The 14,781-nt window shown below is 32.9% G+C and overlaps 3 protein-coding genes across 3 annotated transcripts; 2 read left to right on the forward strand and 1 right to left on the reverse strand.

The window, feature by feature from the left end:
* Positions 1-1,151: 1,151 nt before the first annotated feature.
* On the forward strand, positions 1,152-1,755 carry PGO_072340 (zinc binding protein; the record flags this gene model as incomplete). Its single annotated transcript, XM_028687107.1, has 2 exons — positions 1,152-1,195; positions 1,413-1,755. The coding sequence occupies 2 exons, from the start codon at positions 1,152-1,154 to the stop codon at positions 1,753-1,755; spliced, it is 387 nt and encodes a 128-aa protein (XP_028542908.1).
* Positions 1,756-3,161: 1,406 nt separating this feature from the next.
* On the reverse strand, positions 3,162-4,508 carry PGO_072350 (histone deacetylase; the record flags this gene model as incomplete). Its single annotated transcript, XM_028687108.1, has 1 exon — positions 3,162-4,508. The coding sequence occupies one exon, from the start codon at positions 4,506-4,508 to the stop codon at positions 3,162-3,164; it is 1,347 nt and encodes a 448-aa protein (XP_028542909.1).
* A 5,109-nt stretch (positions 4,509-9,617) lies between these two features.
* On the forward strand, positions 9,618-14,198 carry PGO_072360 (hypothetical protein, conserved; the record flags this gene model as incomplete). Its single annotated transcript, XM_028687109.1, has 1 exon — positions 9,618-14,198. The coding sequence occupies one exon, from the start codon at positions 9,618-9,620 to the stop codon at positions 14,196-14,198; it is 4,581 nt and encodes a 1,526-aa protein (XP_028542910.1).
* Positions 14,199-14,781: the final 583 nt, after the last annotated feature.

Consider the following 14,781-nt stretch of genomic DNA (forward strand, 5'->3'; position numbering starts at 1 on the left):
TTTGACATTTTGTGAGTAAATATAAAGTATACTACAAAACATGTATAGCACATAGTGCCCATATTTCATTCGTTATGTATTTTTCTTCCATTTTGTGTGTTTTAATTCATTATATATAAATATTTTCTTTTATGCGGTTGGATGAAAATAAGAAACACGTGTGGAGTTTGGTACACGAACTGTAAACATGTACATGTGTGTGTACTCATCAGTGTATGCATATAGTTTATCTTAAGTGAATATGTGTGTATGCATTTATTTATGTACACACATATGACATGTAATAAAAACTTGTGGATTTCTTTTTTTTTTTTTTTTTTTTTAAGTAGCATTTTTACCATTTTTAAAGCACACTGTTGCGTAAACATCCACAATTTTTTTTTTTTTTTTTTAATTCCCTTAAATTTGTGAATACAAAAAAAAAAAAAAAAAAAAAAAAAAAGAATCAAATCAAGGCAAAGCAAAGCAGAGCGGAATATCATTGGAAATGATTACACGCCGTTTTAGCTAAACACGAAAGTGAAGTTTCAAGTTAGAATTAATAGTAAGAAATATATGTCCCACACTATTGCACATGTAAATGAGGATCCCCCTTCCCCTCCGCACAAACCTCTCTGAAATTTCATTTAAGGTGATGAATTAATATAATATGGGACAACAATTTACACCATTTTTGACATAGGAGTTTTTTTTCCTTCTTTTTCCATTTTTTTTTTTTTTTTTTTTTTTTTGCGTTTGATATTTATATGCTTTTTCCTGTGTTTATATATTTTTGTTTATACATTTCAACTTTGTCCTTTGCCCCTTGCCCCTGTGCATGCTTCGAGGTAGTAACCCCCATTTTATTTCCCCTTTTTTTAATACCCTTACGGTCAGTTTGGTTATTCCTTTTTTTTTTTTTTTTTTTATTTCCTTTGTGCGGGGTGGTTTAAATTGATGCTTTCTAGTTTACCATTCACCTCCGCATTCTCCTCCACATTCTCCTTCACATTCTCCTTCACATTCTCCTTCACATTCTCCTTCACATTCTCCTCCACATCGTGTTGTATCGTCCAGCATTGTACTGTATACTGTTGTACACTGTGCAGTGCCGTGTTGCCATCATTTGGGGATCCCAATTCAGCTTTTGATATTAATTCCCCTTTTAATTTATGGGTAGATCGTTTAAGGTTTTCCTGAGCAACTACGTGTATAGGTATACATGGCCACCACCCTATCCAGATCCACTACACAGACACATGCACATATATATATATATATATATATATATATATATACACCACATACAGCTCGATTCTGTCATAGGAAATCATCTGAATTCCCACCTTGCTACGAGTAATACTACGGCAAGTATATATCCACCACATACACATCCTGTCATGGTACATTTCCATTTTTTTCTTTCTATGTAGCTGCTCTGAATGTGGGAATCATCTATCAGATCCCACCGAATTAGTATCAACTTCCTTTAGAGGAAGAACTGGACCTGCATGGCTTTTTTCGAAAGTTATAAATATATGCGAAGGACAATATGAAGATAGAATGATGACAACAGGGCAGCATACAATAGTGGATATTTATTGTAACAATTGCAGAAACAATGTTGGGTGGAAATATGAAGATTCATCGGAAGAATCACAAAAGTATAAAAAGGGAAAATATATTTTAGAAAAGGCTTTACTTTCATTTCTAGTTATTGATGAGCATGGGAAAGAACACGAGTTTGAATTGAAGTCATCTGATTGTGATTTCTGAAGAACATGCGTATCCACTTTTTTTCCTTTCCTTGTGTCTCTAGCGGTGTGTGTACCTGTGTCTAATCGTTTGGGGGACATCATGTAGACAAATGCACACACACACACACAGCAAAGAAGAAGCAGCAAGAATTCATGAACACCGAATTGAAGGTTCACCTATAGCACTTTTGCTAAAAACTCCGCTTTTTTTTTTTTTTTTTTCCCCATTATTTTACTACCCCATTTTGCTACTTTGCTATTTTATCGCTTTATTTATTTTATTTTATTTTTTTTTTTTTTTGTTTCCCGCACATACACACGATTACATATGTGAGTGCTCGTATGCAACCTGTACACGTGCATACATTTTTTTTTTTTTTTTTTTGTTGCTCTTGTTGTTGTTGTTTTAGCTATTTTTCTTTTTTTTTTTTTTTTTTTTTTTTTCTCATCATGTGTTACGTTTCCTACAATTGATTTATCTCAAATTGAAATTTTAACCACAATTTTTTAGCATCCATTTTTTAAGGACATTTTTTTTTTTTTTCTTACAACTTTATTTATATTCAATGTATAAAAGACAAGACATACCCCTTATCAACCGTTCGGCCGTTTTGCTTTTCCGTGTTGGGGTATACAAAGTGGAGAACTGGGAAGTATCTTCGTTTTGATCCCTAATGGTTAACATTCACAACAGAACAGTACCTCTCCCCTCCTCTCCCGTGAGGAAATATAAAAATGTTTACAATATGTTAGTACAAAAAAGGTGGGAAAAAAAGTGTGGGGGGAAGGTAGAGGCGGTTGCATATTATTGCCTGCTCGTGTGTGCCATAATGGATGATGTCGTATAGTTCATTCGGTTTTAGTTCTGAATGAGGTTTAGTTGGAGTGCAGAAGGAAATTTTTAAAAAAATAAATATACTCAAGCTATCATATCATGGTTGGTGTAAAAAAAATTATGTTTCAAAATAAAATTAAAAAAGGGAAATAACTGTGACAAAAAAAAAAAAAAAAAAAAAAAAACTTAAAACAAATAGAAACGCCTCGTTAACTCTCATCCCTGCAAATTTCTGGAGCAAATATGAAAAGAAAAAAGAAAGAAAAAAACATATACTAAAATATAGCAATGTATAGAAATGTATAGCAATGTATAGCAATGTATAGCAATGTATAGCAATGTATAGCAATGTATAGCAATGTATAGCAAAATACATGTGCGAAAAGTTTTTTCAGGGCAAATCGCTTCTACCGGTGAGGGAAATGGGTACAAGCAAATAATTCCCTATGGTCTGACAATATGAAGGCTGGAAGCCTGCACTGCAAGAACCGAAAAATACTAAGAAAAAAAGCCTCAAATTTTGCAAAGCACCAAGTTAACAAAACCCACTGCTGCCCCGCCTCTTCTTCTTCTTCTTCTTCCTCGTTCCATCAGAGGACAATGTTCTGGTCTCTGTCAGAGAGATCGAAAAAGTCATCCTCATAATTTTTTCTCCTCAAGTGATGTGTCGTGGAATGGTCTTTTGGTCTGGTGCCAGCGGCGCGTCCACCACCACTATCATCCTTAAGCTCATACTGGTTTCTATCACACTCATCATCAATTTCTGAATCGAAAAAATCAGGTGGGACATATGAAAACTGGACCCCTGGGGCATGTTCAATGTTTCTAAGATTTTCTGTAATTTTCATTTTAATTCGACTCAAATGTTCGGGTGAGTTATAATTTGGAATACTGGACGGTTGCAAATGTAACTGAAAATCAGGTGCATAATAATCATAATAATCATTGAGACTAATTTGATCAGGCATTTCATGATGTTTATTCAGTACAACACCAGTTTCATATGCCCAGCATCTAGAAACATTACGTATAGTGTAACCACCACCACCCAAAACAAGTAGCGGTAAATTGTATGAACGTACATGCTCTACACATCTAGCATGTCCTTTTATTGTTAAATTAAATCTACCTAATCTATCACCTGTTAAACTGTCAGCACCACATTGGAGTATAATAGCCCCAGGTTTGTATGTTTGTACACACTTATCAATTACCACTTTAAATAAATCTACAAAAGCATCATCTGTTATACCATCATTTAGTGGTACATTAACACTGTAATATTTTCCATGGTTAATTCCAATGTCAGTTATATCCCCCGTACCTGGAAAATAATCTCCAAATTTGTGAAAAGAAACGGTCATAACTCTATGTGTAACATAAAATGCTTCTTCTACACCATCTCCATGATGAACATCTATATCTATATACATAACCCTAGCATGATACTTTAACAATTCTAAAATACCTAATACAATATCATTAATGTAACAAAAACCGCTAGCTTCTGACATCTTCGCATGATGTAATCCACCTGACCAATTCACACAGATATCAGCACAATGGTGATTTAATTTAGCTGCTCCATCTATTGATGCTCCTGCACATGATTGCTGAAATTGGAAAAGTCCATCAAAAACTGGGCAATCAGTAGCTTCACCAACATTAAATCTTTTCAATTGATATGTAAATTCACGATAGTTATCTAATGATATAGAAGATAAAAAATCCACATATTCATAATCATGGAAAAGTGTTAATTCATTTACATCACTTTTGTGTGGTCTGTACACTTCCATGTATTTGTACAGATTGTATGATACAATTAACGAGTGTGTCATTCGAATTCTTTGCGGCTTCATTGGGTGACCAGCTCCGTAATAATAACTCCCTATGTCTGGGTCGTGAAAGTACGCAACTTTTTTCCTATTTGACATGATTTCCAAGGGTGCTTAGATAATAGAAGTGCTTCTGATTAGATGTTAGAAGAGCTTCCGATTAGATGTTAGAAGAGCTTCCGATTAGATGTTAGAAGAGCTTCCGATTATATGTTAGAAGAGCTTCCGATTATATGTTAGAAGAGCTTCCGATTAGATGTTAGAAGAGCTTCCGATTATATGTTAGAAGAGCTTCCGATTAGATGTTAGAAGCACTGCTGGTGAGTGGGATGGAAGAACGAATGGGAACTGGTGCAGTGTCTTCTTCCCTGATGCTTTATATCGTTCTCCTAGCCCGGGTAAGCAAAAGAAGTTCACTGCAATCGATTCACTGCAAGTGATTCATGCAAAACTGTACACGTGAAGATATATCTAAGCGTTATGCGAGAAAAACAAAAATGCAAATGCATATATATATGCATTTCCACATTCTTCACTGCAACAAAGCGTACGCACTAGCTAGTTGCATATGTTACATAATGGCATTCTTAAACTTCCCCCCCCACTATTTTATACCCATTGACCCATTTTATGTATATGTACATGTACAGATAGGTACCTGCACGGATAGTTACATGCACGGATAGGTACCTGCACGGATAGGTACATGCACGGATAGGTACATGCACGGATAGGTACATGCAAGGATAGGTACATGAACGGATATGTATATGAACGGATATGTACTTATACATGCAAGAATATGAATTTATGTATATTCACACGTTCACTTATTCAGATATGGCCATTTTTTCTGAGTCCCGCAAAAAAGCTACGCAATTACTGAACTGCTCACAGATGATACTTGTTTCCAAAATGAATGAGTATATATTATGTAATTTTTTCGTTTGACAAATTTGCAAAAGGGGGATGGGAACGAGAAGGAACAAAACAAAAAAAAAAAAAAAAAAAAATTATACTGCCTCTCGATTGGATCCTTTCCCCCTTTAACTTCCTAATATAAGTTGTCTTTTTTCTTTTCTTTAGTACAAGTATTTTTAAAAGATATACATATATATATATATATATATTTTTTTTTTTTTTTTTTTCTCTTTAATTTTGCATGACTTGGTAAAATTTACTCAATGTGATTGATTAGATGAGAGAGATGAAAAAAAAAAAAAAATGTACCTATACGGTTCACCCAAGGGTATGAATGATATAAGTGCTCATTGAATTTGGATGTACAAAAAAAAACTGCATTCAAAATTTGTACATTTTTTGGACGCACTTGAAGAAACATGCATTTAATATGTACATGGATGGAGCATGGCCCATAAGCATGTATATAAGATAAGCAAAATGGTGTCCTCTCTTCTCCCTCTCGCTTTTATGCACAACCAATATATCATAAAGAGTTACGCTTTTTTAAAAAAATCACAAAAAGGATAAAAGTGGAATTTCTCAGTTTTTTAAGGGAAAGGGGGGGAAGTGTGAAAAAAGAGCAGAAAAAGGGGGGCAAATAAAAGGAAGAAAAAAAATAAGAAAACAAAGAAGAAAAAAGGTAGGAAAGAAGTAGGAATATAAGTAGAAAAAAAGTAGGAATAAAAGTAGAAAAAAAAAGTAGAAAAAAAAAGTAGGAAAAAAAAGTAGAAAAAAAAAGTAGGAAAAAAAAGTATGAAAAAAAAGTAGGAAAAAAAAGTAGGAAAAAAAAGTAGGAAAAAAAAGTAGGAAAAAAAAGTAGGAAAAAAAAGTAGGAAAAAAAAACAAGTCTTCGTAATAATTATAAAAAAAAAAAAAAAAAATATGAACAATGAACAATGAATGTAATATGTGAAATTTGAAAAATGTATCTTCTGTAAAATCCGAAATGACACGAGAAAAAAAAAAAAAAAAAAAAAAAAAAAATCTAAAAGGAACGAGTCTTGCTTTTCTTGATTTTTCTTTGTTCCTACTTTTAACTTTTTCACTGTTTTCTATTTTTAAACCTTCGGTTTGACGACCCATAAGAGTAGCACAACACCACCCACTAACCGAAGAAGAAACGGATATGTGCATAAAAATGTATATATATATAACCTGGAAAGAAGCTATATGTACATACGCATATACATACATGCATACATACATGCATACATATATACATACACATATTCATACATGTATTCATACATACATATATAAATATGCAACGAATGGGTTTGTCGGTTCGTGGGCAAGCAGGGGTAAAACATAATTCAGCAAATATACTAGAGGAGTACGCCGTGAGTCCAAAATATATTACATATTTCATCGCTGAAATGCATGCACATGTACATACATTTAGTTCACAATTTGTTCACAATTTGTTCATAATTTGCTCACAATTTGTTCATAATTTGTTCATAATTTGTTCATAATTTGTTCATAATTTGTTCATAATTTGTTCACAATTTGTTCATAATTTGTTCATAATTTGTTCATAATTCGTTCATAATTTTTTCACAATTTGTTCATAATTTTTTCACAATTTGTTCATAATTTTTTCACAATTTGTTCATAATTTTTTCACAAATTACTCATGTACATGCGTAAGTGAAATGAGGGCCCCAACGAGTAGACATAAAGTTCACATATATCTTGCACATATATATGTGCATATTTACCTATTCTCACATGCCTGTAAAAATTGCAACTTAATAACGACAGAAAGAACTTTTAAATCTATCCTGAAATGAAAGCAGAGAGAAAGGTCATGTATTAATCTTGCTACCTACCGGATGAGCACCCCAAGAAACTCTATATGTACATGTACACATATATATATATATATATATTTACGTGTTTTTTTTTTTTTTTTTTTTTTTTTTTCTTTATTCCTCTCTTCACTGGGAACCCAAATCCCTTTTATTCTTTCAACAATTGTGTAAATAAAAACAAACACATATTATACATACATATCCCAAAGGAACGATTGAGAATGCTCTTTCTAGGGGTGTCAAGTCATGAATTATAAAAAAAAAGGGAAAAGTTTCTGCAAGGGCAGAAGTACTCAAATGCAACATACGAAAGGAACTATGCCAAAAATTGGTTACCAATTTTGCTCAAAGAATTCGGGAAAAAGAGGGATTTTGTTTCTTTCCGTTTTACATGAGAAAAAAATAAAATACATACATATACATACACATACATACATACATATATATATATTTGCCCAAAATTCCACGAGGTTGCTCTTCAAATCGCAATTTTTTTTTTTTTTTCTTTTTTTTGATACTATGTTCTCATCATTAAACCTACCATTCTGTTGCTTAACAAATGTCCATTTGGTTGTGCACTATGTGTTACTTATAATGCATATAATTGCACTTTGGAAGACACATGCACGTGAGGGAAATTGTTCTGATAAGTCTTTTTTTTTTTTTTTTTTTTTTACTCCATTCCTCCATTTAACGGAAATAAAAAATGGATACATTTTTAAATGACACTTGTAAGGATGCACGTGCATGGTGTGAACAAAACACATCAACATAAATTTTGCATACCTTGGTGGAGTTCTGTGTATTTATTATTATTATTTCATTCTATTTTTCCCTGCTTCTCGCTTCTCTACAAGAGGTGTAGAGGAAGAATTAAATGAACAAGAAGCGGCATTAGACACTGCTCTAGGAAAATGAATGAATCTGAAATGGACACAAAAAAGTCATCGCTTTGAAAAAGGTAATCTTTTGATAAAATCCTTTTTGGTTAATGCCTTTCCGTGAAGGCCTGGGTTGCTTGTGTGAAGAAGCTTATGTGTGTACATATGCACATATATTTGCATGTGTATATCCATGTGTAGTGTTTGTTCTTTCCTACTGATCTATCCAAACTACAAAAGTCGACAGCGCAAGAACAGGGCGAACATGTATTTTACATTCCATGTGTTCATGCAAAAATGATGATTTCAGCAGATGAGAACACATGAAAAGGAAAACATTTTTTTTTTTTTTTTGAAAAATTTTCTTATGTTCATGTGTGTGTGTCTGTCTGTTTGCGCATGCATGTGTGGATGAGGGAGAGTTATACATTGCATTGCGTACACCAAAAGGAAGGAATGAGAAATCCTGGACAGTTTTGTTTTAGCATTTCTTTGGCTTTCTTTTGCTATTTTCCTATTTTGCCTTATTGTGCCGTATTTTGCTATTTTCCTATTTTGCCTTATTGTGCCGTATTTTGCTATTTTCCTATTTTGCCTTATTGTGCCGTATTTTGCTATTTTCCTATTTTGCCTTATTGTGCCGTATTTTGCTATTTTCCTATTTTGCCTTAGTTTGCTCTATTATAACTCCATTTTGATTTTTCTCTTTTGAAATTAAACTCTGCAAATTTAGCACATTATCCATGCTGATGAATAAAAATAATTTCCTTGTTCTCAATTCTGTTATTTTTCTAACATGACAAAAAAAAAAAAAAAAAAAAAAAAAAAAAAAAAAAAAAAAAAAAAAAATGTAACCATCTCTTTTCAAAAATTATTTTAAAAAAAAAAAAAAAAAAAAAAAAAAAAAAATATGACAAGCAAGGAAATTCCAATTCACCCAAAGTTACTTAGTTCTCCTATTGCTCCTTTTTACACGTTTCAAACACTAGTGCCACATGTTAATTTTTCCTCTACCCTTTGCGAGATCCTTGGGTATGCTGGGACCTGATTGTGTCATTCATCTCGGCAACGCACAGTGAGGCAGTCAGTTCGGTTAGGCAGCCCATGTCAGTTCATAAGGCAATCAATTCGGTTAGTCAGGTAGCCAACTAGCCAAACTATGAAATTTACCTGACTATTCATTTTTTAATTGACAATTCCTGACACAAAAAAAAAAAAAAAAAAAAAAAAAAGGAGAAAATATCACCCCAAAACGTGGCGCCAGTCAGTGACACGAATAAGCTTGGGGAAAAGGAGAAATAATAAGTGAACGAAAAAGAGGAAGAAAGTAATGCAACAAAGCAAGGGGTATTGAACTTTCCAAACTGTAAATGTATTTATGCACATGTTTTTTTTTTTTTTCATAACCCAATTTCTTCCCTTATTTTGTCCATTTTTATGAACATCTACAAGGAAGGAGAAGGAGGGGTGGGGGAGTTTGTCCTACGTTGAAGAAAAAGCGACATAAGGAATAGGAAGAGGGAGGAGAACAGAAAAGGAACGAAAACAAAATGACGTCGAAGGAAAGCAACGCATGGACGGAGGAAGAACGGGAGGCGCAACTTTCTAATTCAAGAGAAAATGATGTGTTGAGAAATAAAATAATAATTCGTCAAAATGAAGAAGAGAAAAAGGAAGAGAATAATAATGCAGTTATTGAAAATAAAAAGAACATGAGCGTAATGCAAATACAAAAATTTATAAACAAGTTAAAAAATACAAATGTAACAAATTTACAAACAAGTTATTTAGAAAGTTTACAAAATGATATTAAACAATTAAATATTTCGAAATATTTAAGTGAGATATTTAACTATATATTTAATTTAATTTACTATGTTAACAAATATCCTGATCTTTTTCTTTTTATTAATTTAATTAAATATATGAATGACAATTATGAAAATGTAGGTGAACACATCGATAAAACAATTTTTGCAAGATATTTCAAACTTGATGAAGATGATAAAAATTACTTTTTTATCGTTTTTTATGATTTATACAATAATATCAGTGAGTCCAACTTTTCTGTAAAGGAGCCCTCCTCTACCCCCAAGCGCCCTGTCTCAAAGGAAGAGACACGAAAACTGGATAGACTGGACGTCACCAAAAATGGTGTAGACATGGCAAAACATAGTACCGATCATCAGAAGGATGCTTCTCAAGGTCAAGATGATGAAGGAAATGTCCGTAGTGCAAACCAAAGTGGAGGGGAGCCTATTGGAGATGACATGAAGGAGAAACTAAAAGAATTGCGAATTTTTCAGAAGGCGAAAAGCACTGTAATGAAAAATTTAAACGCTCAGCTTCGTAAGGAGGGGCCAGAAAGCGACACGTTCATGTTGGATTATGATTTATTTGGTAATGAACATAAAGAAACAAAATTTTGGAAAAGCAACTTGGCAGATCAGAAGGCATACATAAAGGAAATGTTTAATGATTCAAATTTTTTAAAGAAATTGGAAAAAAAGAACAAAATAAGGAAAACATTGATATGTGTGTACTTTGAATTATTACTACTTGGAATATGCAAGAATAATGATCTTCTTACATACATGTTCATAAACATGACTTTTTTCTTTACCCTAACTTTAGATTCTCAAGTATTCGACAATGAAAAAATTGCCCTTACTCAAAGTTTGCAGGAAAAGCGAGACGGAAAATTTTACTCCACTACATCTGATGTATTACGTGCTGTGAGAAAACACCTTGCCGTTAATACAATAATAGCATACAATTACTTTTTCTCAAACGTAGGAACAGTTTTTTTTATGAACAGAAATAATGTTTGTTCCATTGGCGATGCTAATGTCATCAGGACTAGCACGCCGCTCAACGTGTCAACCAGCTTGCGAATTAATGGGTTCCCTTGCATGAGCGAAATAAAAGATCTCGTAATGAACATTCTTCAGGTATTTTACAACAGTAGCATGCATAATTTGCTGATATATCTATACGGAGAACATGTGATAAATGAATATACTAGCAGTGCTAAAATTTCTAGACAAAAAGAAGAGTTTGAATTTTTCAGCATCTATGACAAGTGCAAAAAACTATGTTGTTTTATGCAAAGAAATGGCCCCAATTTAGACGAAATACAAATAATCGGTATTGAGATGGTGGGACTTAATGAAGAAAGTGTTAAACACATTAAATTATTTGATAATTTGAAGAAGAAAAAATACATGAACGATAAGGAAGTAACAGTTGATGAATCTTATTCCTTGTGGATTAATGAAGAAGAGAGGTTGTTTTATACAAAATTTCCCGATTATTCAAATATTAACGTAGCAGTTAACGATGATGAGTGTGATGATGATGACACACACGGGATTCACCTCTCCAGTGCAGAAAAAATGGAGGAACGGGACAATCAAATGAAGAAGAAGAGCAGCGACAACAACAGCTGCAACAACAACAACAACAACAACAACAACAACATTAGTAATGATACGACTTGTGAAAAGAACATTGAATGCAAAAGAGAAAATGCTAAGAGTGCATTGAAAGAGGGAGAAGTGAACGCATCATCTACCCCTGTGGTGTCTGGGTTGGATACCCTCCCCGGAACAACTTCTGTGACAGATAGTTCTTTATGGAAAGACCAGAAAAAAGGATTCAACAGATACCTAGAGAAGTTGCTAAGTATGAATAGTGAGAAAATATTGGAGGATCATGTAATGACATTTCTACTGAACTACAACACGAAGAAGAAAAGGAAGATTGTTGCAAATACAATTACACATATAAATCAAGTGGTTCTAAATTTGATCCCGTTTTACTGTCGATATATCGCCATTATTAACATATACAGGAAAGACATGACGGTGATGGTTATTGAAGAGGTAAAAAGAATAACCGAAAAATTAATTAAAGAAAAACTACCTTGTCAGAATAAGAAAACAAAATGTATAAAATATATTTGCGAATTGACAAAATTTAAATTGTTAGATATGACATACATTTTGGATATTTTGAATCTTCTGAATGAGAATTTTACATCAGATCACGCTGAATTGTCTTTTTATATATTAGAAAATTGTTCTTCATTCTTGTTAAACAATTCCAAGACACATATTCGGTTCTTAAATTTGTTGCAAAAAATTAAAAAAATGAAAAGTTCTCGAAATTTATCAACATCTTTAGATTTACTTTTTGAAGAATGTTGCATTAAAATAGAACAAGAATTTTATCCACAAAATAAAAATTTGAAAAAAAAAAAAAAAAATTCAAAATATTCTGAACAAGATTTGAGAAAAAAATATTTCTTAAAAAAGTTACTCTTTCAAGATATAGAAAAAATATCCATGGAAGAGGTATGTATATATATAAGAAAATTTAACTGGGATGACATGTTCACTACAACAATGTTGAAGAAATACATTTTTAAATTCTTAATTTATATGAGTATATACCAAATTGGTAATTTAGCATCTCTCTTATTTTACCTTGCTTTGCATAAACCAAGTTTTGTTACACAAATTATAGATGATTTATATGAACGCATTATATCTATCATCCAAAGGAATGATTTTCAAAAGTTTAATTTCCTGATTCAGTACGCTTATATTTTTTCCGAGCTTTTTGTGTACAAAATGTTGAACTCATCCAACGTTTTGGATTTGCTTTACTTCTTGGTCGCCCTATCAGATGTCGACATGGCCAATTACCACCACATTGCATGCATCTATCAGATTTTTATGGAGAATAAAAGTCTTTCCCAAGGCATTCGGGGGCGTGTATTCTTCGACACGCATAACGTCGGGTCTAGCCAGAATGCTGCATCTAGCCAAAACATTGCATCTAGCCAAAACGCTGCATCTAACCAGAATGCCGCATCTAGCCAAAACATTGCATGTAACCAGAACATCGCATCTAGCCAAAACATTGCATCTAACCAGAACACCGCATCTAACCAGAACACCGCATCTAACCAGAACACCGCATCTAACCAGAACACCGCATCTAACCAGAACACCGCATCTAGCCAAAACACCGTATCTAGCCAAAACACCGTATCTAGCCAAAACACCGCATCCACGCCCCGGAGTGACTACTTCTCCTTCGATAACTACAGAGACTCAGTGCACAAATTCCTACTCATCAACAGACGGAACCCCGTGTTCCTCAACATGGTGCAGGATCCAGAGTGCTGTAGCTTTATTAACATCAAGATGATATGCATAATACTTGAAAGATGTGCGAAATATTTTCAGAATGCACCATTACTGAAATTTAAATTAACGAAATTTTTTTTAGTATTCATTAGATTTTTACGTATTCTAGAACCCCTACCAGTGTATATTACAAACTTAACTAACAATATTATTGATGAATTTTCAAAGGATATGAAAGCATTAGCAACAGTTCAACAAGTCGACAAGTACCTCTTCAGATTGTTAAATTGTGAATATCGCGTTTACTTAAACCTTATAGATGAGAGTAAAAATATGAGCAGCAAGAAAAAAAACTCCCTTTTAGTTACTGATGAAGAATTAATATTTCGCCTCGATCCAGAGGACAAGCATTTCAAATTTAGAGATATGCATGATACAGTGGAAAATGAAAAAATGAAAACATCAAACATGTACAAAGGAACAGACACATTTTACATGTATGGTAGTAGACATACATCACAAGCAAGAACCAATAAATACACATATAGAGACTTTCTTCCAGATGCACGTCGAAATATGCAGAGAAGGAGCCCCAACTTTGTAGGTTCTAGTGAATATTTAAGAACGAAGGGAGAAATGCATAAGAGCAATGTGTCCAAAGAGAAGGGCAAAATGGGTTCTAATTTTAAAAATACAGATGAAGATATAGATGAAGATATAGATAAAAATATTGGTGAAAATATGGAGGAAAATATGGATGAAAATATAGATGAAAATATGGATGCAAATATGGAGGAAAATATGGAGGAAAATATGGAGGAAAATATAGATGAAGAAATCAATGCAATTATTAACTCGTCCATATTAGAAAATAGATCTTCCAAAAATAAGAAAATTTCCATGCATAATATTAAAAACGACATATTGTATGGAATGTTACTTCGAAGGACGGACATACCCACTGGAGACAAGTAGAATAAATTGTGATGACAAGCAGGGAATGATGGAGCCATGCAAAGGGGTGGTTTGGGGGGAAATGGAAACGCTGTGATATATTTTTATTATTTTCACAAGTAAAAAAAAAAAAAAAAAAAAAAAAGAAATATGTACATACATACATAATACATACATGTGAATATAACACATGTGCATGTAATACGTGTGCGCTATTCGTGGGATGAACTAAGAATGGGAAAATCGTGTCCCATCCCTATCGCCCGTTTTATAAACACATGAATAATACATATATTGCCTTGTATGCTTGTCTATTTGTCCGCTTGTATTTTGAGAAACACATCTTGAAGAAGAGATGTCGATACAATTTTCTCTCCCACCATATGCGATGAATTTTTTCATGTTTTTATACAACCTTTTCATAAATACAAAAAAAGATGGCTTTTCATACATACATATTTTTTTTTTTTTTTTCTTTTTTGTAATAATATTTCTTCATTTTGCAATTATATTGTATCACTCTGTTTTATTTTATTTTATTTTTTTTTGCTTTACATGTATATATTAACAAGATGGACTGAACTACTACTTCGCACCACCCCCT

This window comes from Plasmodium gonderi (assembly GCF_002157705.1).
Source record: "Plasmodium gonderi DNA, contig: Chr07, whole genome shotgun sequence".
NCBI lineage: Eukaryota > Apicomplexa > Aconoidasida > Haemosporida > Plasmodiidae > Plasmodium > Plasmodium gonderi.